General features: G+C 45.5%; 1 protein-coding gene across 3 annotated transcripts; it reads left to right on the top strand.

The window, feature by feature from the left end:
* The first annotated feature begins 245 nt into the window (after positions 1 to 245).
* On the top strand, positions 246 to 8,937 carry C1QTNF8 (C1q and TNF related 8). 3 transcript variants are annotated; one of them, XM_021290334.2, is made up of 3 exons: positions 246 to 1,032; positions 6,298 to 6,538; positions 7,279 to 8,937. In XM_021290334.2, exons 2-3 carry the CDS (start codon positions 6,313 to 6,315, stop codon positions 7,824 to 7,826), a joined length of 774 nt encoding a protein of 257 aa, XP_021146009.1. In that variant the 5' UTR covers positions 246 to 1,032; positions 6,298 to 6,312; the 3' UTR covers positions 7,827 to 8,937. The 3 variants fall into 3 exon arrangements, with proteins under 3 accessions (XP_021146009.1, XP_064887352.1, XP_064887353.1); XM_065031280.1 differs by lacking the exon at positions 246 to 1,032 and adding an exon at positions 2,397 to 3,020; XM_065031281.1 differs by lacking the exon at positions 246 to 1,032 and adding an exon at positions 2,400 to 3,398.
* The last annotated feature ends 13,971 nt before the right edge of the window (positions 8,938 to 22,908 follow it).

The raw sequence follows: 22,908 nt of genomic DNA, 5'->3' as shown, positions 1-22,908 counted from the left end.
AGTGTGCAGTTCCACCTGAGAAAGCATGGGCACTAAAGTCAAGCAGCATGGGTGCAGCGCGGCTCTGCCCCAGGGCTGGGGACATGTGCTCTGAAACGCCTGCGTCTGCTCCATGTCCTAATTAACATGAAATAACTGCAACTTGCTCTCCAGACATTTCTGGATGTCATGGAAAAGTTAGTGTAAAACACAACACCGGCAAACATGAAGTGATGAGAGAAACTGTCAGCAAACACCCACTGAGGAGGTTGGGCCTCCCTGTCCTCTCTGGTTCGTAGGATGCTCATACTCAGCACATCCTGACATGGGTGGGCTGGCGTAAGGTGTTATCCCCTGAGCCTAGGAATCAGGGAGAGAATCCAGCATTGTGCTGCTGCACATCACCCCCGGAGACTGGCCCCAAATCTGCTCGCACAGAAGCAAAGAGACACTGGTTTGTTTTTCAGCATGGGGGTTTCGATGGCTGCACCCCTTCGAGAGGCTTTTGCCACTTCTGCAGCTCATGCACAAAAGCCAGAATTGTGTTTCTTGTTTGTTTTTGGGTTATTTTTCCCTGCTCCTTTCTCCTGCCTAAAAAGATGCTGAAATCTCCCAAAGAAAAATTATTTCCATGTGATCCCAGCACTTTTTCTCTTGGCGAGAGCACTGGATGTGGTTTTCAGCCTGTGGTTTTTTTATATTCTTTTCATTTTTATTATTCACAAATTTTTTTGGTCTTCATTGCCATCATTGTGAGAGGCAACGTGCAACCCGATAGACTGGCTGCAAGTCCTATATCAGGACAAAAGCACACAAACCCAGTACGAGTTGATGCAAGTAAAGAAACAAGAAAAAACCCTGCTTTTGCAAACAACCTCGTTGCTGGGCTTCATAAGGAGCCGGCCTGACTTTCAGTGTTTCATTTGGACTCCAGCTAGGAAGCTGCAGCAGCCACCGAGAACTGAAATACCTGAATGAACAGCAGCTTTCATATTATGCATCCTGCTAAGCAACAGCAAGGAAAGTAAAAGACAGGGGGTTCTGAGTCACAAGGTAAGTTAAATGGGTCTGAATAAGTTGGGGGGAAAAAAATACTCTTGCCATAGGGAACAAAGAGTTCCCACCCTGCAGAAGCAGGTTGCTTGGGTGAGTCATGAGAAGAGGTGGTCTCTGCGTGCCATGCTTCTCCTCACTTTTTCTGCTTCACTGCAGCAGGTGAAATAAGTGCAAGGCCAGGTTATTGCTGAGCTGGCTTTGATTTGTCCCTGCTAACACTTCTTGTTTCATTAACTGCTCTTAGCACCTCAGAATGATGCTTCCCTATAGTCTGCTTTTGCTCTCAGTTGCGGCTGAGCGGTGGGACGGGGACGGTGCCTGATCTGATGCAGGGAAAAGCCATTTCCTGGCGTTCTCTGCAGACGTGGAAACTTTTATTTCTCCAGCCTTGCCGGGGAACTGCAGCCCTTTGGAAGGTGCCGCTCGCTCCTGAGCTGTGAGCAGGAGTTTGCAGCAGGGACGGGACGGTGTTGCTGCTGTCAGCAGTGGTGTCCTGGCGCTGCCACCCACCCAGCTGTGACAGCACCCATGGGACCTGCTGCAGGGGCACCTTTGCCTGCTTTATTTCGGCAGACGGAAAGCTGAGTTCCCAGAGTGGCTGAGTCAGCGGTGACAAGTCACAGGAAAGCTGCTTTTCTGCTGGGAAAGGTGAAGGAGCGTTGGTGCCATACACTTCATCAGGGTGAATTGCTCCATCAAAGAAGCTGCACTGGGAATGACTTAACTGTAATGCGCCCTGTGCCGGGCTGAATCAGTGTCTGGGCTTGCTACGGAGATGGGATCACTTGCAAGGAGCCGCCCAGCCCCGAGAAGGACCATTCCCAGGACAGTGCAGGCACGTTCCTGGCGCCAGAGGGGTAGACAGGGATGAGAAGAGCGAGATAGGGAAGAGTTGTTTGCTTAGGAAAGGAACCAGCAAACATCTTTTTGCTCCCTGTCTACGCTGAGGTAAGTGTGATAGCAACCCCTGCCACAGACCAGGAAAGGTGGTACCATGTGAAGGTGCTGGACCCCAGGTGCAAGGGACCATTTCCATACAGGCACAGCATCTCCTCCCATAGCGTCTGCTGAAGACTGTGTTAAATCCACACAGTCCCATAAGCCTGAGCATGTGCAGGCAGCAGGAAGGGACGTTTGCTTGGGATCCTCATCCTTTCCCATGTCTGACGGGTAAAATCGCAGCTGGAGAGAGCACATGGTGACTGCAGGAGCTGCTGTTGCTCAGTGGCACGAACTGGTGGGGTGAAGATTTTTCACAGCTCCTCCTGGGACAGAGGAATTAGGGCAGTTCACCCACACTGGGAATAAGCACATGCTAAAAAAGCATCAGAAAAAATAACATTAAAAAAACCCCAAATAATTAGAGAGGGAGCTACAAACTCACTGACCAAGTGTTCATCCAGATTGTTAGAGATATAGATCCTGGTTTTGCTCCATCCCCACCCCACTCACAACTCAAACCAACCCGCCTGTATCCAGCAGCATTTCCCAACCTCTTCTGCTTCACCCCAGCACGTTGCATAAACACTACAGACGAGAGGGCGTTAATGTTGGTCATCTGCAAACCACTACGGACAGGGGAAAATTTTAAACCACATTGCTTGTTGTGATCCAAATATTCTTGTCTGTGAGCCTTCAAGTCACTTCATGGCTGCAGATGGGCTCGGGATGCTCTGCTCGAGCATCTCTGCCGCATCGCAAGAGGGAGGAGCTGCCCTCGGGCAGAGGAACTGCTGAGCTTTGCCTTGGAAAACACACAAGCTCCTTCAGCATTTTGGGTTTTTCTACAATAAGTTGCTCATGAAGAAATTTTAGATCCTCTTGGGGAAGAAAATTTAAAAGAAAAATAATCCCAAACAAATCATTTCCAAGAGGAAGTCCAGCGTCCAGACGAACCCAGCCCTAACGATGCTTCGCTTCCTGCTGCCGGCGATACAAGGAGGTCTGTAGCAGCGATGAGATCGGGATTTGAAAGAAAACAAAAGGTAAAAAATCAGACCCAGGATGTTTTCCGTCTCTGGAACGATGCCGAGGTTCACGCCTGACACATCCATGTGTTTTCCGTCTCTATGGCACAAAAAAAAAGGTTTTAATCTGAACTGCCCTCTTGGGTTTTCAGTCCAGATTTGTCATTAATTTAAAATGGGCAGTGGCTGGTGTTGTCCTGTGAATTTAAAGCAAAGATAGTCATAGATTGCTTTTCCAAGTGGAGCCCGAGGAATAACAGGAAGGAAAATGTCAGCGGAAATTTGAAGTACGACTCAGGGATCCAAGACCAATTTCTGCCTCGTGAACTCTCACTAAAGCAGCGCGTGAGCTCAGCACAGTTATTACTGGGATTTATTCTTCAGTATCCCTGCAAGGTAAGGACTTACTGTACCCATGGAAAACACGGGCCTGGGCTAGATTAAGGTTGATTTGTACCTTTGGCTTGACCTACACATCCCAGAGGGGCTGCTGGCAGTGCTGATGGACCAGTTGTGGCTTGACCACAATCAGGAGTCAGGCTGGAAACTCCACGTCATTAACCACAGGGAAAACCTTTTGGTGCAGCTTCCAGGCTGACTTGCTTCGCCTTCTTGCTTTATTTCCTCTGTGTGCAGAGCAAGCAAGCTATTTTTTGCAAATATTATAGGGCTTTCTTATCCTTTCTATTGCCCAGATGTGTTACTTTATATCAAAGTATTGAGATTCTTCAGGTACACAGAATGATTAAAAAGCTTTGCATGAGTAAATGTGCCTCATACATAAGCTGTCTACCTTGAGCTATAAGATTAAACTCAATCATGAGCCAGAAAAAAAAAAAATCAATCAAGATGCTCTCTCTGGCTTAATAGTGTCAAGAAAATATATTTAAATAAGAAGTTGCACACAAGAATAAAGAATCACATCATTTAACTCCCTGAACTGGAAATGATGGTTTCTGCCCTTCTCTAGGAAAGGTTTGTGGCATCTCTAGAGCCCTGCATGAGAGGAATTTGGCTTTTTTTGCTGGTAGACACTGGGAATTCCATGTGTCACTGGAAAACCAGCATTTTTGATGCAGATTGTTCATAGCAAGTAAAAAATGTGGAAATAAAAAGCTTGATGGGTTATATATATATATACATATATATATATATATATATATATATGAAAGCCATTCATCTTAAGGAGAAAAATGTTCTATAAAAATGCAAAGTAATTTCTTCATATTTATGAATCCTTTCCCTTCCACTCATTGTGAATGTTCTGCTTAATGAATGCTCTTCTTCATGAAGGTATTATGAGCAATTACATCATCTGGTTTTAATGTTCTGATAATGTAATCCAATGCCCTACACTTTATCCCCAGGTTATTGACTCCTAAATAGCTTTTAGTCCCATGGAGGATGTATTTGCCCTGATTCCCTGGGACTCTGAATGGACATGGGGTCTTCTTTAGGCCGTTATGAATATATAAAATCTTCAATTACTGCAGAGGAGGCCCCAGAAATGTCTCGCAGACACCAAATTCTCTCTGTAGTGCAAACTTTCTGTTCTGGTCACGTATGGTTGGTTAGTTATGACCTGCTGTCCATTTAGACCTACATTGCATTTCTGTTCCTGTTTGGCATCACAAAGATGGCTTAAGAAGTGAATGAAAATTAAAAAGGACTTAATGAAAATAAGAGTCATGCCCTGAACAATAGTGTAAAAGGAGTATTAATCCGTCCTCAGACTTGTACCTAGAATGATGTATGACTATGAATAGAAAGATCATTTCAAGTTGTGATAGATTTGATGGAAGAATTTTCGCCGCTGTCAGAAGGAAAGTTATTGTGTCACTGCTAATAAGTATTTATCAGGTTTCCAAGGAGCTGGATTGCACCAAGTAATAAAAAGTGCGAATCACAGTTATTTTGGAGCAGGTAAGAACTAGAAAAAAGCATTTCCCAAGAATGCCCTTGCCCTAGACTGATACTTTTTTTCCCAAATTTTCACAACTGGCCCATTTTGTGCCCAGTGAAGCCTTTGTAAATCTCCAAGGCAAGAACCCCTCACTCTGCGGATGTGACCTGTGCGTTCACTGAGCTATTTCTGAAAGCCAGGACATTTAACAACTACCTTTACCAACTATTCCAGGAATTAAAGCTGGTAGAAGAGCAGCCGTAAAAGCTCTTCCCAACCTGAGGTCAGCAAGGCTCCATCCAACTAATTGGACTTTGGATAAGGTCCAGAAAGGCATCGATCCAAAATCTATCTTGTATGAAACACCACTGCAATCAGGAGAATTACACTAATTATGGATGGTATGAGGAGGCAGTTGCCTCTCCCAGGCTCGAATCCCTTCCTAGGAAAGAAGGCTATGTGGAGGTGGAGAAAACTCACCTCATGTGCACTCTCTGAAACATTTTCTCTCTGTTCATTTTACCCAGGATTCAGGGCCTTTGGAGCTTGCTGGTAGCAGATGAAAATGTAATAGATGATCTCAAAAACTAGTGTTTGTGCAGAGCAAATCCCAGCTTGGTCCATTTGTTGCAGCTATTTGGCTTTCCACTCTGCACCCTGGAAAATAAAAATGGAAAGTGTACACAGAAGTTCTGCTAGGAAGAGCACGTGGGTATGGTCAAAGCCACAAAGTGCTTGGCCAGGTCACCGTGGAAAGAGGCTGAGAGAGACTATTCTAAAGAGACAAATGCTTTTGATTTCTTTCAATTTCATTTCCATATTTCCATTCAGGTTTTTCCTAAAAATACCAAAATCAAACCTCAACCAGACAAACAAAAAAACCCCACAACCACAAATGGGTTTAGGCTCTATATTTAAATAAAGTTTCATTTTTTGCATCTGATTTTGAATGGCAATGCAAGAAACAGCAGCCAACAGAGCAACACTCCAAGTCTTTCAACTTTTGCAAGGGCTATTCCAAGAGCAGCCAGGGGCAGCAAGTGTGCCTTGAGCAGAGTTTGCTACAACAGCTTCAAACATCTCAGCCTCAGCTCCCAATCTCAGCAGGTTTTGGTGTGTGCGGTTTCTTGTTGTTATTGTTTTGTTTTTAACATGGTGCCTCTTGTCAGATATTTCACCTGTAAGTAATGAGAGACGGGGATTGCCTTTTCCACTGCTTGTAAACAGTACACACCGGGGCACCCTTCCTACCTGGAGTCTCCTGGTTCCACTACCAGATAAGCTAATAATTAATCAGAAGAAACGCACCTTACGGGAACATTAACAGATGGCCCATCAGAAGCTCTGATTTGAATCACCATGTTAATAATTTCTGTTCTTTGCTGTGTCCAGCTGGCTCTGCTGAAGATGAGCGCCCTGTTTCTCCTGCTCCTGGTGTCCACTGCGAACGTCGGTGCGGTGCTGGAGGAGGGTCAGCCGAGACGGGAACCGCGTCGCCTCTCATGCGTGCGATGCTGTGGACCTTCAGAGCAGCCCGTCTCCATCGTCTCCTCACGATACACAAGGATGAGCAGCGACCCTGCCTATTCGGTACCCAAAGTCCAGCCCACTATAGATATCACCATCCTCAAAGGTGGGTAAAGCTGACTACCGTGATAACATCTTTATCTTGCTTGATCACCCTCATTTTGCAAGCTCTGCTCTTCCTTACAGCAAAAGCTCATCCGCTTTGTTTACCCAAAATAAGGTCAAGGGGTGATACGGCACAAGATGTAAATATGTTGACAAAAGGCTCTAATCCATCAAAAACCAGAATCACTGGAATGTCAGGTTAGGTCACACTAAAAAACAGATACAAACATTATCACAGAATTACTAAATCATAGAGTTAGATAAAAGGAGAGATGTCACTCACCTTTTCCATTGCACATTTTTTGTCTCGGTGAGGCAGGAAAACAAAAACGAAGCACATAATAGCAGAGACAAGCCAAGGAGTCCCATGAGTGGGGGTGCACAAACCCAACCACTTTTCCCAGGCCCAAATCAGACCTCAGCAAAATCAGTAACTTTTCTTTCTCAAACCCCTGCAAGAAGGAGCTGGTTTCACGAATTCTGGATTCAGGCAATCAGTCTGGAGTTCTACTATTGGACATTGGACTTTGGCACCACAAGCTAATCGGGGCCAGGGTTTCACCTGGCATTTTTATCCTTCTGAGAATCTGGAAGGTGCTGGTGTCTGACCAACGCTTCCAGTTATCTGTGCTGGGAAAACAGTGTTTTAGCGGATGCCTAAGTGGTTATCTCCAACAGGATGTGTCTACGGCTTGGGCTTCACGTGCTTGTGTTTGACTAGGTTTTCCTTTATGCTCACAGGTGAGAAGGGTGAAATGGGACAGAAAGGGAACCCTGGAGCAGTTGGTAAGGAAGGAGAAAGAGGCCTACGTGGCTATAATGGACGGAAAGGACAGAAAGGCCAGCCTGGCCCACAAGGCCATTCCTGCAAGCAGCTCTATGCTGCTTTCTCGGTGGGTCGGAGAAAACCCCTTCACAGCTCAGACTACTTCCAGCACGTCACTTTTGACACTGAGTTCGTGAACCTCTACAAGCACTTCAACATGTTCTCGGGGAAGTTCTTCTGCTATGTGGCAGGAATCTACTACTTCAGCCTCAATGTCCACACCTGGAACTTCAAGGAAACCTACCTGCACTTGATGAAGAACGAGAAAGAGGTGGCCATCCTCTACGCCCAGCCCAGCGATCGGAGCATCATGCAGAGCCAGAGCCTGATGCTGGACCTGCAGGAAGGGGAGGAGGTCTGGGTGAGGATGTTCAAGCGGGAGCGAGAAAACGCCATCTATAGTGAGGAGTCTGATGTTTACATCATCTTCAATGGCCATTTGATCAAGCCAGCCATAGAGTAGCCATTCACCAGCTTTGGGCTCAAAGCTTTGGTAGATACATTAGAAATGCTTATGTCTGGTTCCACTGGCTTCCAGGCTTGCTGACAGGGTTGTCTGTCCATGCCAAGGACACCTGTGTGAACAGAAATGACTGTTTCAAGGTGATGCAAACTACACAAGTACTGAGAAGGTTTCAGCCCTTATGGGCCCTGGAGAAGACATGCAGAAGACCTCAGTTCTGCAGCCCCACTTACATCCCTGAAGAATTTCCCCTTCCCAAGTTGGTAGCAAAAAATTGAACCTCTTTGCTCTGCTTTGGAGAAGGTATCTTAATTATATCTAAGGGTCATCTTCAGATACCATTTATGGGTGCTAGTTTTGTAACGTCATTGCTCCTACAACCATACTGGGGGATCTCTGCAGTGTGCTAATTGCTAATAAGAGCCCACACTCGTCAGCACCTTCAACAGGTCTGCTCCACTCAGGTGGGCAAGAATGCACCAGCATTAAGAACGATATTTTGCACAGTACTTTTACCCTAAATTACATTTTTGGTCAATTTCATGTAATATTACATTCTGAAAGCATAATGCTAGAATTAGATAAATAACAACATATCAATCTGGCAAAGCTTTTTCAGAGGCACATAGTTTTAAGTACAGCTGCAACCATGTGCTGTAACTTTGCTGGACTTCTGTACTGCTGGCAGTACTTCTCTCACAAGAACATCCAGCTTGGCTGGGAACGTGTGTATTTCCCATTTTAAGGAAAATGGTGGACCCTGCCTTAGGATCCCTCATTTTTGTGAAGTTGAGAAGAAACGAGAAAGAAAAAAGGTGCTTCACTGCAAAGAAAAAAGGTGCTTTATTATAAGCAGTGATATTTTAAGAGATTCAGTTTCTTTTTTCCTAAAAAATTATTGGCATAACAGCGGAAAGGTACATGCAGCAGCTAGAAACATCGTTTTCTCCAGTTCCTCCTTGCCCATTCCCCCCCAGTCTCCTGTTTGCATCCGAAGCCATTTGTATGAAGGATACCCGAAAAGTTCTTGCTAGGCAAACTGCTTCTCTGCTGTATCTCCTACCCACAGCTGTTTGGAAAAGTAGCTGAAATAAAGATATTGCTTTGAGTACACTCGCTTTGAGTGCCCTGGTTTTGTTTATCTTATCTCCATGCGTGTTTTCATGGTACAGGGCTGAAAGCACTAGGCTGAAAATCCAGACCTACACAAAAGCCTCAGATGTCAATTTTAGTTACTTAAACACCAAAGGACTCCAGAAACTAGACTGTGACCTTCAACTCCTCCCTTGCAGGCCAGTAAACAGTCACCATCAAGTATCAGGATGGGGAGACAGAGTAGTTAATAACCCCTTGCTGTAAAATAAATAACAAATCTTTGAGATCTCACAATCTTCATGAAGCTTAGAACTTTTAAGTAAGTAATGCATGACAAAAGTGGGTCTAGCATGCCTTGAAACATCACATTTGCTCCTGCTGTCTTTGAAAAGGCAAAGTGGGAAATCCACTTAGCTCTAAAAATCACTCCCAAGGGCATTTTATGCAGATCCTCCACTGAGCTGCTACCAGCTCTCCCAGCTGCTTAGGTCAGGCCATTGCACAGTATTTCCTTCCCACCCTCCTTCTGAAAAAGCTTCCTAATCAGCTCTTTCCATTAGGGTGATGGTAAAAGCCCTAATGGCTGCATTGCTTATTTGCAGCACACACCAGTTAGTGCCGAGGGCACTGCCGGGAGATGCCAGCGCTGAGCAAACACAGGCATGAGCAAAAACCTTTCCATTGCGCCAGACCCAGTGAAGACGTTTGCACGCCAATTTTCCCAGCCACGTACCATATCTGAGAGCTCTAAATCTTTCCTTTCCCCACTCAGATTTTGCAGCTGCAGCATCTCAAACTCCAGCTGCAGGGTACCACTGGCAGAGAAGCACACGGGATGCCTGTGGTCAAATGGGTATTATTCACTGAAACAGATGCAGTTGCGGGGCTGTCTAACATTCCTCACATATCAAGCAGTTTTGGCTCACCCTTGTCTGCAATTTGCTGCATTGACTGTAATTTAAAAGGAAAAAGAAAAAAGATCCAGCCATCTTAAAATGTCATGCCCAGCTGGAGTTCTTGACAGTGCTTAATTCAGCACTGGAAAAAACACACCCAGAACACGTTTACATTCAACCCACACTGATTTTGGATAAGTTTCTTTCTACTAGGAAGCAAGCAAAAATCCATCCATCTATATCACTATATATGCATATCTCCATAGCACTGAGACACACGGTTAGAGAAAGTCTGATTATTGAAGCAATAGGGGACATTCAAAAAGCTCATGACTGACACACCAGTGGCATAAGCAGGTAAATCATTAAAGTCACCTTGGTTTCAGGTGCATAATAAGCTTTCAAATAAAAAAAATATTATTGTGTTGCCCATATTATTCAAATTAGTCACTTATAGCAAAGAACTAGAAGTCTCAACCTTTCGAGTTCATTGGGGAAAAACACTGCAATATTTAAAAACTTAATATACAAAGACATTCGTATTGCCGCCTTTTGAATCATCCACCAGTTTTTGCCACCTTCAAGGGCTTGGACAAGCATCCCTCTTCAGAGAAGTTTAATGAGCCAAATCCAAAGCACAAATATTTGAGATCTGCTTACAACAAATAGGCAGCTTGGCAGGGCCTCTCTTATAGGAACATAATTTTAATCCCTTTTTTCCAGCAATACATGGCTTGGAGGACAAAACTTTGAAATAAGCGTTTAATGTTCTCTTTTGAAGAAAGTGAGAGGTTTTAAGCGCTGAAATCTAAATGGAAATGAAAAAATTTAATGCGTATTTACCTTTCCGATTATTTCCTTAAATTGGCACTTAGTATTTTATGCTTTGAAATAAGTCATCAGGGATCTGTCGAAATATTTTTTCCAAATCCTTCAGTGAACAGTATTACACAAAAATGAAAGAACTGTCTCATCTGCCATAAATCCCAGTACTTTTCATTAAGAAACATTAGCTCTGCTGTAGGTCTCACCCCAGGATCCTTGTGGAAGATAAAACCCCCATGGTACAAGACGCCAATAAATCAATTTCCCAAAATAACCTCACCTGTCCTTGGGGCAGGGCCAGAAACAGGGGAAGCAGAGGGACCTGTTGAGAGTATATACAAGGAGCTGTGCAGAAAAAGCTGTAGATGGAGAACTGGAACCTTGAAGCATCTACCCTCCAAAAAAATCTCTTTTGGTTGCCTTAGGAAGATTAAAACAGACTTTAAGATGACATACGTTTTGTTTTCTGACCACTAATCTATATGGGATTTACACTTATCAGCCCAAACTTTGGCAATAGGGAGGAGATAAACTCATCTAAGGGACTTTCCTTCATCTCTGTGGCATCAGAGCCCCACAGGAGCATCTTGGAGGCAAAGTGCTGGGACAGCATCCATCCTTGTACAGAAGGGTGACAGATGAAAGAGAGCAAACAAACAGCCTGCTCATATCCAGTGGGGATAGGGCAAGATTTATGTTCAACATTAGGAAAAAACACTTCAGGTAGAAGGAGACTGAGACTCTGCAAGTGGCTGCAGCATGGAAAATGAGAGTTCTCCATCCCAGGAAGCTTTCAAAGGCATCTGAGGTTCTGCTAGAAATTATATGGGCAGCTCTGGCTTCGAGCAGAGGAATGAAGCACCTTGCTGCACAGGGCCCCTTCAGCCTTCTTTTCCTGGAGATTTAAGTTTCAGCCTTTTTTTCCCTTGAGGAAAACCTGAAAAAGCCACAAGAAACAGCTCCCACTGAAAACCCCCATAAGAAGCAGCTGAGCCAGGCCTGCTTAATGTTGTTTTAAATATACTTCATCCGCAATTTCCAGCTGCACCAACCCACACACGAGAAATCCTGCAGCACAGCTCAGTAATTACTGGGGATCTCTCTGACCCATTGAATCCTGTGCCTAAGTCTGTCTTATGACTTCCAAATGTGCTCATTCACTCCCCTTCCTTACATGATTGCCTTAAATGAAGCACTGCATGATGACTTGTAAGATTTCTGCAGAGCTCTTACTTAACTACTTAATTGCTCTCTACTATTTTTTGTCCTCTCGTTTTCCTGTTCTTACCTCTGTAAGTGTAAGACAGGAAAAAGAGCTTGCACTTGCAGACTTCACCTAAAAACACCACATCTCTGAGTTCAAACACAAAAGTGTCTGACCCTTTTTCTCCCCTAGAAGCTTAAAAATAGTACAGACTTCCCTTCCCCTTTTCTGTTCCTGAAGCAGAATTTAGGGGGGTGCTTGAACTCCTCTTTAGATGGAGAAGCAGGAGCCCACCTGAGTCTGGCTTAACAAGCTGGGGGGCCATATTGGGCAGCAGTAAAGACTCTGGTGCCTTTTGGATTTGCTGAGGGAGGTGAGTTTGAATAAGTGAGGTGCTGAGGAAAAATTGTAGATGAAAGCTTCCTCTAGTGTTTAATAGAGAATTAGAGGAGGCACTACTTTATTTCACAGTATTTGTTGTCTCTGTTTCTGTTGCCTGTGCTGAGTGTGAGGGTGTTGTAACAAGGACAATTCTTGGGTCCTATTGCTGGTTCCTGCAACTTCTTCACTGACCTGGCAGAAGACCTTGCTCCTAAAGAATTTACTGCTTTTTTGTGCAGTCTTTAAATAATGCTATAACTACTCAGAAACACTCTCTTGAAAGAGGTGTTAAAGGGCTTATAATCCTGGCTGTGACAAAGAAGCAGTGTTCAGGTTAATAGCTCTTGCAGTGTTATTAGAGCTCATTATACCTGGCAGAGCTGTGTCTGGGCTGGTGCTCAGTGCGTTGGATGCCAAATGGCATCAAGGAAACCAAAAACACTGTGTGGTCCCTGTTTTTTCTTCTAATTATTCTGTTCTGGGTCAAACCCTGCAGTTCTGTACTCTCAGCCTCGTCTCAGTTGATTAAACTTCTGAATTAGTTCAGTGACTCTTCCAGTGAGCTGCATAGCAAAAGTCATCTCCTTTGAGAACCCTTCTTATAGCACTTTCTGATTCTCAATAAACAGAGCAGAAGGGGAAGATTAGGTCTTCATCTTGCTGTAGGTTTCGCATTGAATCTGAAGCACAGTTAATTGCCTTGCTTGCACCTCTGTGATGGCGATGAGTGGTCAGGGCCAAGTGAGAAGAGAACTTGGGAGGACTGACTCTGGCTCCTAAGCACAATCTGGCTCCTGTGCTCTCTCCTGCTCACCATGTGCTATCCCAGAGATAGGCTGTGCTCATCCTGCTGCCCCCTGCTTTACAGCATCTCACTGAGCTGGGCTTAGGGTTGCTAAGCCTGAAATCTTGCTCTGTGCTCAGTCTTTCAGCTGTGCTCTACAAAGACAGCCCAATTCCTTGATTTCATTTCGGCCTGCAGCAATAAGCCATCACTTAGTCACTGCTGTAATCACAGTTCTCTTCTGGCTGATCATAAGCTTAATAAGGGCTGTGAGCTTGTGTAAGCCAGGCTTTTCTCTGTTTAGGCACAAAGCATTTTGCTTTGCAGATGTGCTGGACACTTTTGGAAGTCTGATTACCCTCCTCATCCCTTTTGAAACCTCTCTTCAGGTAACTAGGTCTTAAAAGCACTGGTCATATAAAAACTAAAACCTGAAAAATTCTTCTTGGACATATTTGGGGATGTGAGGACATCCTTGGGCCAGGGTGAGCTGCAGATGTGCGGCACCTCTAACACTCAGTGCTTAAATATCAGCTGCTCAGTGGATTAACTATTATAATATTACAAACACACATAACCAGGCAGTATCTGGGTGCATCCTGCTCTGCTTGTGGCGCTCATCTGCCTCTATCATAGAGATGCTAAATCTGTCACGGCGGCTGTATCCAACAAATCCTCCATTCCCTTCTTCTTGCAGCCTTTTTTTTTAGGTAAAGAGGCTGTTTCTGGTGAGGTTTCATCCTTCCTCCCTTTCTGGAAGGATCTTTCTCTGTCGGTCAGGGTAAGCACAAAGGGAACCTCTGCCTTCAGCAAACTGCTTTCTTCCTTTCAATAAGGAAACTTTTATTTTACAACAGGAACAGGCAGATAACATCAGTGCAGATAAGGAAACCAGGCAACAAATAAAGCTAATGGGTTGCGTTTGGATGAGTTGAATGGAACTTAATGATTCTAGTAAGACCCTATTCACCAACAAAGATTTAAAGTAGCAGATAAAATGCAGCAGATAGAATAGGAAAGTGTCAAAACAAATAGAAACCACTTACAAGCCAGGGAGCAATACAGAGCTAAAAGGCTGGAGACTTTGGCCTGCACATGGTATGGGGACACCACCTGCCTCCCCACCCTGGAGTCTGCTTGGATGGGAGGCTGGGAATGGTATTGCCCAAAGCATGGGGCTGTGTCTGCAGACAGAACAGCAAGGAGTGGCCCAGGCCAGGCTGGGGAGCCCCCCTGTTATCCCCTCACTGTGAGTTTCTCAGGGAGAGGCCTGGGGATACCTCTTTCTCCTCCTGGACCCTCATTTTCCATGCTGGTTTTGGCTTTCAGAACAAAGGTCCAAGCAGCAGTACGCGGAAACTGCAAACCTGTGTGCTCTCTTCCAATTAATGCTACCTAACTCCTCGGCACCTTTTTTTTTGGCCTAATTTTGTGATATTTTATATGCTTTCTGTCTAAGCAGGTGTTCAGAAGTCCCCTGGTAAAAGAGTTCACACACTGTGTGACTCTAATGGGACAAGAACAACTTTCTTGTGGGGAGACCTCAGAGCTACTTGTGTCTTCACAGTGATGGATTTGACCTCAGCAGAAATGTGGGCAGAGCTTTATGCCCTCTGCTAACACTGGCTGCAGCCCAGGGATGGGCAAACCGGGATGAGCTGGTGGAATGGGGGCTGCAGTGATGGGGGCTTTGCTTTCCCTCTCCCAAATCAGGGGAAGTTTTCTTGATGGCAGCTGTACTTCATGCTCCAACCAAAAGCGGCTGCAGAGGATCTGGGCACCCCATCAATTGTTGCCATCCATTGGGCATGACAACCTAATGTTATTTGCAACTCCTTTCTTCCAGGGAAAATTGCATTAAAGCCAGCTCATGGAAATTGCTTCCTTCCTCGGTCGTGGAGGGAGCAGACACCTTTTTGCTGGCTCGTGGTCCTGAATGCTGCAGTGTGAGCAAGTGGCAGATCTCCTGCCTCTGTCACTGAAAGGCCATTGAAAGAGCAAAACTTCTGTTGCAGGAAACAGAGAAATTACCGCTAGGTTTGGGGTTTTTTGCTAATGTGGGTACCCAGGGAATCGTATTGCCCTGTTCCCAGGCAAGGAAGAGTGCAAACCGATTATTCAACAAGGTCATTCTTCCCCCTGTTTCTCTGTTTGTGCTTTCCACCCCTTCTCCAGGCAGAATTCTGACTCTCCTGTTGATTAAAAAGGCACCTGTACAGTGAGGTGTAAATCACACGTCGCTGTGTTTATGTGGGATGGCAGGGCCAGACAAGTATTAGCGTCCATGGAATTAAACAGTATCTGCCTGGTTTTGGGGGGTCTACCACTCTTATTTGCAGTGCCTGGATTCCATTGACAAGAATTTCTCTGAAGTGCCCTGGGCAGGAGTCCCCATCACTTTTCCCTTCAGTCCTGGGTAAAATCAAGCAGGGAAAGGCTCAGTAAGTGCTCTGGAGGCAAGGAAAATACCAAGACTTTCAGACTTCAGTAAAAACCTTTTAAAAACACTCAGCTGTGAATAAACACAGGTTCTGGCCCTGAAACCTGCTGCTCTCTGTGGGAAATGCTCCCTCAGAGCACACACTGATGGCAGCTGTTCTCCAGGGTGGAGAAATGAGCTGACGGCAGCATAACACCACTGCGGTGATGCTCGATCTGTGCAAGGCTTGTTGTTTGATGCTTTAAAATCCAATAAAATACAAAAGGAACTGCTGGAATAGGTGATGTGGATGCCAGGTCCTCCTCGCTCTCTCACGCCGTGCTTTCTGTACCCGTTTGGCAGCAGTGCTGTGTATTTTAGCTTTATTATACATTGCAGAGAGAGAGTGAGCCTTGCTGCTCTCCTGGGAAGGGAAGAACAGGGTTGGGAGGAGTATGTAATGCAGGAAACATGAAAAAACGTACCAGGCACATTTAATTTGGTATGCTACAACCACCATGTTGAGTCACAGAGGTTCCCTGCACAACTGTAGCTCTAACAGTGGACAGGACTTCAGTTACTCTCTGCTGTGAGGTAGAAATAGACCTGAGCAGCCAATATATTAAATTATCTCATTAAGAAAGCAAAGAGCTTAGTTCTCTGAAGACACAAAGTGAAAGTGGAAAGGGTATTGGCACATTCAGGCTTTTGGCAAAGACTCCTTCCCAGCCCTGCTCCCATTTGTGAAGGCTGAAGGAATGTCTGGGGCTGGTTACACAGCTAAAATATTTGGAGAATATAATCTCATATAACCTCCAATCATTCCCCTAGCTATACCTCTGAGACCAGAATGTAGTAAAATCAAGCAAACAGTGAGAACCTGTCCTGAATTCAGTAGTTTCATGGATCCTGGATCACATAGCCAGCACTGCCTATGTTGATCAGACCTGGCCTGTTATTGGAGATCATTCAAGTTATCGGCTCCTGGGGATTTCAGGTCTCCTAATGGTTTGCACATTAGCAAATGTTCAGTCATCAGTGCCTCTGATGTCGGTGTATTTTGTGCTCAGTATCTCCCAGTGCTGGGGTGTTTCACCTTCGATAATGCTGAAGTGGAGCAAATAGCATTTATTTGGTATATTAACCTCGTCTGATTGAGTCTCTCTGCTCGTTAAGAATAACAGTTACAATTTATCAGCCATAAAACTGCTAACCGCATTTGCTTAATTACTGACAATGTCATTTGTTAGGGGCTCTGGGGAGGAAAGCAGTGGGTGCTCAGAGCTGACAGATACCACATACTGTGTCAAATTGAGAAGCTCCTTCCCTACTGAGGCTCTGGGCAAAGCAGTTTGCGCAGTTCATATGCCCTGCAACACTCTTCTGCCCATGCAAACATGGCACCCCACCCGCTGCTTTAATTGAGAGCTGGATAGCTGCAAGTCAACCTGCAGCATCTTAGGACAACCCCGTGATGGGCAGGATAAATAATAACTAGGTGATCTGTCCCCAAACTCAGCAGCAGCACAGAGGTCCCTCCTGATTTGCTGTGACTTGTTCACCCTTGACTGTCCCTCTTGTGTAAAGCTGAAAAAGATGTGATGGTGCCGGTGGCTGCCTCTGAATTTCTGCCCTGACTCATGGTCTGTCCCTTTGCTATACTAGTGAATAGGAAAACATCAAAAGCTTTTATTATTAGGTGGCACTTGTTAGAGGTAGAGCGGCTTTGCAAGTCAAATATTAGGTCTTTAAAACGCAAAAAGAGCCATGGCACTCAATATAATATCCCCCAAATGCTTTTAGTTTCACACTCAAAAACACCCTCTGGCACTAGATAAAGTATGGTTCCAAAATGATTCATGAGTTAATAGGATCCTGCTATTATTGAAGTTAATTGCAGAATTAATCTCTGCCTGGGATCTAGTTTGGATTTGTGGGAATTGTCCTGCAGCCTCCTCCTGGCTGCCGGGCTGCAGCCTCAGCCACTTGCTGAGCAGAAGGAATGTGTTTGTGTGTTTGCATTTGTAACCAAATTAAACACAGCACCACTTCTTGTGCAAAGTGGCTTGTACAAAGTCAGTCATCATGCAAAATACTGCCTGAAAAAGGCTCTTAGAGATATTCAGGTGTGATAGCAACTCACAAGCCACGAAGCAAAGTGGGACTGCTCACTGCTCCTGCTCACTGAACAACATGGAGTTGTTTTAATATCCTATTGGGAAATTTCTCAAAGGATTTGCAGGGGTTGAAATCCATGCCCAGCACCAGGTCTGTCCCCAAGAGACATAGCTGGTTCACAGACTTGGCTCTGACCTCTTGCACTGCAATGAATTTCACTAAAAAGACTGCCTGCAGTGATTTGAGACTAAATCCATGCTGGGTTTAGCTGGTATCTCTCATGCTGGTTACCAGCATTGCAGAACCTGGTCACGGAGCCCAGAGTGGGAGGTAGGTTGATGTTACCCTGCCAATAAAACATTTCAGGGGCACAGAAACCCCCTATTCACATTGTTCGGCTTGGTCAGTACATTCCAGCTCAGCTCCACATTTGTATCATGACTACATCAGGTCACAAATATGATGCGATTGCATTTCCCCCACATAAAATTTTACAGGTGTTGGAGTAATCCAAATACAATTTGTTGACATGAATTTACTTGATGTAAATGACACTTTGCTGTGCTTATTTCTGTCTGGAGTAGCCAGGCACATGCACACCATAAAATAAAATATCTGCAAGGCTGAGATGTGGGCCTGTCAGACCTGTCTATCGCCTGGCATATGGGACTGGATTCACACATGTGGCTACAGAAAGTGAATGCAGCCTGTAGTGTGAGGCTTAACAGCAATGCAGAACGGTCGCATTAATTCTGAAAGCCGCACAATTAATTCCCTCTGCCCATGGGACCTACTGTCATCACATCTCTTCAGAGCTGGCATTTCTTCTCCTGACACGCCGCTGCTATGGCGTGTGCTGCCTGTCTTTGTTCTGCTTGTTTTTAGCAGCAGTTTTGCAGAGCAGTCGGGGCACGACGTGCACAATCTCCCCCGTTGTGCGGAGCTGCTGCAGCCCCGAAGCGTCCGTGATGGCCGTGACTCATCCACGTCAATCCGAGGCTGGGGGAAGAGCCTGTGCAATGCGTCATGTTATTAATTCCAGTAAATATGTTTCCGTTGATCCCACTCCTTATTTTGTGGTGGTTATTGATTCATGGACTGGATACCCATGATGACCAAACACAGACGGAAAGGTGCTGTCTATGCTGGAGAGGTGGTGAACTTGGATGATGGACCTGGACTCCTGCAGCCTTGGACCTTCCGTGTGGTGTTGCTAAGGGCCTTTCATCTCCTGGTTTTGCTTGTGCTCTCTGGGCACGCTGTTAACTCTCAGGGCAGGGACACAACACTTCTATTTCAGATTTCAAGAAGGCAAGAGGATGTTATGCTGGGAAAAACCAGGAGAGGCGTAAGTTAATTGAGACCTTGGGAGGGAAAAACTATTTTTCTCCATACTCTCCACAGAAAGACATGGTGGGACTGGAGCACTGGGAGGCGAGGCCCAAAATATTCCTCCTGAGTTTTGAGGCAGGGATGCCGATGGCTGACGCTCTGGACCAGCCATGGCTGCGCACCTGGACCTCCCATCCATACAGTCTTCACTTGTACAACGAATATAAACCCCAGATCCACAGTCTGCATCTTAGTCTGCCTGGCAGAGGGACAGCCTAACTATACTAAAAGGTGCAATGAAACGCTTGTCCCTGATGGTCGTTCCCAGATCATGGCTATCATCCTAGGAAATGGAGAGTAGTCTGAGGGAACAGGACACATCTGATGCTTGGGACAACTCAGAGCTCAAGGCCAGAAACCTGAATGGAGAGCTTAAAGGCTCAAGATAGAGATGGTAAGAGAACAAGTCGAGAAAGCTTTCACCTTCAGTGGCTTTTCAGGGAAAGATGAAGAGATACAGAGGATTTAGTGTTAGAAGAGTACAGCAGGAAAGAGAGAGAGAACACAGGAACCACAGAGCATCATCCATCTCTTAGCAACAAGGCTGGATTTAGGTTGAGTTATTCAAACAATGCAAAATTGTGCAGGAATAAATGTGACATGAAAACAAAGTGCAGGTTGAGGTGACCAACAAAGATAATTCGGGTAACCGAGATGGTGGAGCTGGATAAGCCATTCTGGGAACAAACCACAGCAGTATGAACAGAGCAACTTCTGCCTTGTTTCTGGTGCAGAAGGTGATGGGCAGTTAGGAGGACCAGGGGAAAGGAACCATTTGCACGTGCTAAAACCATGGATTTGCAATTTTTAAGGATGCTGCCACATGTATCAAGGCTGTGCAGGACCATGCATCGCAGGAAAATGTCTGGACCCTGATGAGATCACAGTCCCTGGGCCAGCAGTGTGCAAAGCCTCAAGGAACAGAGATGTGGGTTTAACAGATGGATTCCTATGGTTGTGGTGGTTCCAGGAAGGTTGCACTAAGGCATGTGTAAGCAATATTAATTTTGGAAGTTAGACTGCATTTAGCTGCAATTCAAAGAGGGAAGGAGTAAAAATAAGGCTCTGCTTGTTCTTTGATTATATATTTTGCAACCTTGTGAAGGTCAAATGGGCACAGGGCAAGGTTTCCTCAACCTTCACGTGCAAGTGGGTGTTCGATTTTAGTGAGAGAGCTAACATTTGCGATACTTTAATGAATCAAAGGGTTGGCCAAGAAAGGAGTATTTAAATCTGAATAGGAAGTCTTAATTTGAAGAATTGTCTGCCGAGATATTAAAAATGTCAGTCAGTCCCTCAGGCTTAGTGACTGGATTTGAAATGTATAAAAAAAATAACTGCGTTGGGGAGTGTCGCTTCTGTGTCTTGCTTTCTGGGAATGGCTGGCTGGGAGGACAGATTTTCATCTGAATTTGTCAGTCATTGTCAAAGCATGACATGTTTTGATGAAAAGTGTTCAGAGATGCTGTCAGCTTGCCTGGCTCCTCAGAAATCCACCACCAAGCTGCTGGGGAAACCCATGTCTCCCCAAGCGTACAGGTTTTTGAAAAAGAGCAAGGGGAGGATCTGAAGGCACAACTCAAGTGTGAGCAAAGTGTTCTCAGGACAAGAGGATGCCATGGGGAGATGACCACACAGCACCAGGGGAGATGGTCTGCAGGAGCCATGGAGGAGACTTGCAAGGAGCAGAGCTGCTTCTAGCAAAAACGAACAAACCAACCAACCAACCAACCCTGGGCCAGGAAAAGAGCTGCCACATTTACACTGAGCTGCTTCATCTGGGCCATGCTGGAGAGATGATGCCTCAGAGCCCAACAGGGCTGACCCAGGGGCTGGGTTCTCCCTGGGGTGGGACACAGACCCTACGTATGCTCCTGGTTGCAGCTGCCTCTGTGCTTCCTCCTCCAACCCCGGCTGGGGACAGGCGTTCATTACGAAACCATTTCCCCAGAGAGCTGATTGCTGGAAAGGTCATTTGGCTATCTTACCTGAACACTGATGCACTGAAAACTTTCCTAAATATATTCATTAAATATGATGCATTGCAACATCATCAACAAAAATGTTGGCAGGTTTCTCACTGGAACAGATGTTTTCTGGCACCTATGGTCCCAATCCTGACTCAGGGTAGTGGGAGCAGAGGTGAGGTAGGTTTGGCCCTTGTTCAAAACCAGAACCCAAATTATACCCTTTGAGACTAACCTTCTGTATAAAATCTTGTAGTACATGATGTGACAGTGTGACTGCAATTGGTGCTGTGACAAAGCTCCCTACATAGCCCAGGTCAGGTCCGCAGATCCTTCCAAGGGGCAGGACAGTAGGATTTAGATGGAGGTGAGACAACTCCAAGGATGAGAAGAATGAAAGAAAAGGCCAAAGTTGCAGGAGAGATGAGGGCACTGGGGAAAGGTGTGGGAATGCCTGTAGGTGTCTCTGGCCCCGGCTCTGACCTGGAGGAATGGCAAAGCAAGTGCAATCAATAAGAAATCTCCTAGAAGAAAGACCTCAGCTCACTGCAGGACATCACTGCTCCTGCCAGGAACTGCAGAATCTGGGACACGTTTCATGATGTGAAGAGCCTTTCAACTCACATGGTCCCTGGCAGTCCTGCCTTTCTTCTTCAGAGACACTGAGTGAACACATGCGGCTGTGTGTGCACATCAAGCGTTTCCATGTCTGCTGTTTCAGATACCACCGTCCTCCCGAGAGGACCATTGTGTTTGAGACCAACTTCCCAGCTCTCTCCGTCAGTTCTCTTGGCAGACACAACAGCAGCTGGTGAGTGAAACAGCTGCGTCAGGAGCAGTGGCCCCATCCCCTGCCCCCTCCACCAGCCTCTCGGGGCAATTTGTCAACACAACGTCAGAGTCAGAAGCAGCGTTGAAATGCTTTGTGCTGAGATTTTCAATTAGGGAACACAAAAGCGTGTTTAATAAACTCTTAGAGGCTTGTTAGCTGAGACGTAATTAAGATTAATGTTCACTTGGGACCAGAGGAAACAGGGCTGAAAGTGAATCAAAGGGGGACAGACAGTTTCTACCATTAGGATAATGCAAGAATGAGTTTCCTCCGTGCAATAGCAAGTGGTATCAGGTGCATGGCTATGTGGGCGAGAACCCTCCTTGTATTTCCCTATTCTCTTAGAAGGCAAACAGTAAAAGGGGCAAAAAGTGGCTTTCTTCTTGTTCCCCAAAATGAGCTTACAGCCCTTGCACAAGCAGCTTTTGTCATGGTTTAATCCCAGACAGCAACTAACCACCACGCAGCCACTCACCCACTCCTCCCCCGTGGGATGGGGGTGAGAATCAAAAGAGTAAAAGTGAGAAAACTCATGGGTTGGGATAAAGACAGCTTAGTAAGTAAAGCAAAAGCTGTGCATGCAGTGAAGCAAAACAAGGGATTCATTCACTGCTTCCCATGGGCAGGCAGGTGTTCAGGTCTCTCCAGGAAACCCAGGCTACATCACTCATAACAGTTCCTTAGGAAGACAAATGCCATTACTCTGAACACACCCCCTTTCCTTCTTCTTCACCCCAAATATATACTGAGCATGATGTCATTTGGTACGGAATACCCGATTGGCCAGTTTGGGTCAGCTGTCCCGGCTGTGCCCCCTCCCAGCTCCTTGTGCAGCTCACACGGCATGAGAAGCTGAAAAGCCCTTAACTACTTAGCAACAACTGAAACATCAGTGTATTATCAACATTATTCTTGTTCTATATCCAAAACACAGCATTATATGAGCTACTGGGAAGAACAATAACTCTGTCCCAGGTGAATCGAGGACAGCTTTGCACACTCAAAGCTCAGGCGTTAGCAGATTTGGAATAAAGCTCAACACTTTGGGTTGACAGTGAGCTGGCTGTTTGGCTGATCAATTTCTGATGCTTTCCTGAGGCTGATTGTCAGTAGGAAGGATGGAAAAATTTGGAACCTCAGCGTACAAGCACAACTACTGCCTGTTTACA

Source organism: Columba livia, chromosome 15, assembly GCF_036013475.1.
Source record: "Columba livia isolate bColLiv1 breed racing homer chromosome 15, bColLiv1.pat.W.v2, whole genome shotgun sequence".
Taxonomy (NCBI): domain Eukaryota; kingdom Metazoa; phylum Chordata; class Aves; order Columbiformes; family Columbidae; genus Columba; species Columba livia.
Note: the sequence above shows the minus strand (reverse complement) of the source record. Positions and strands in the feature narration are given on the sequence as shown.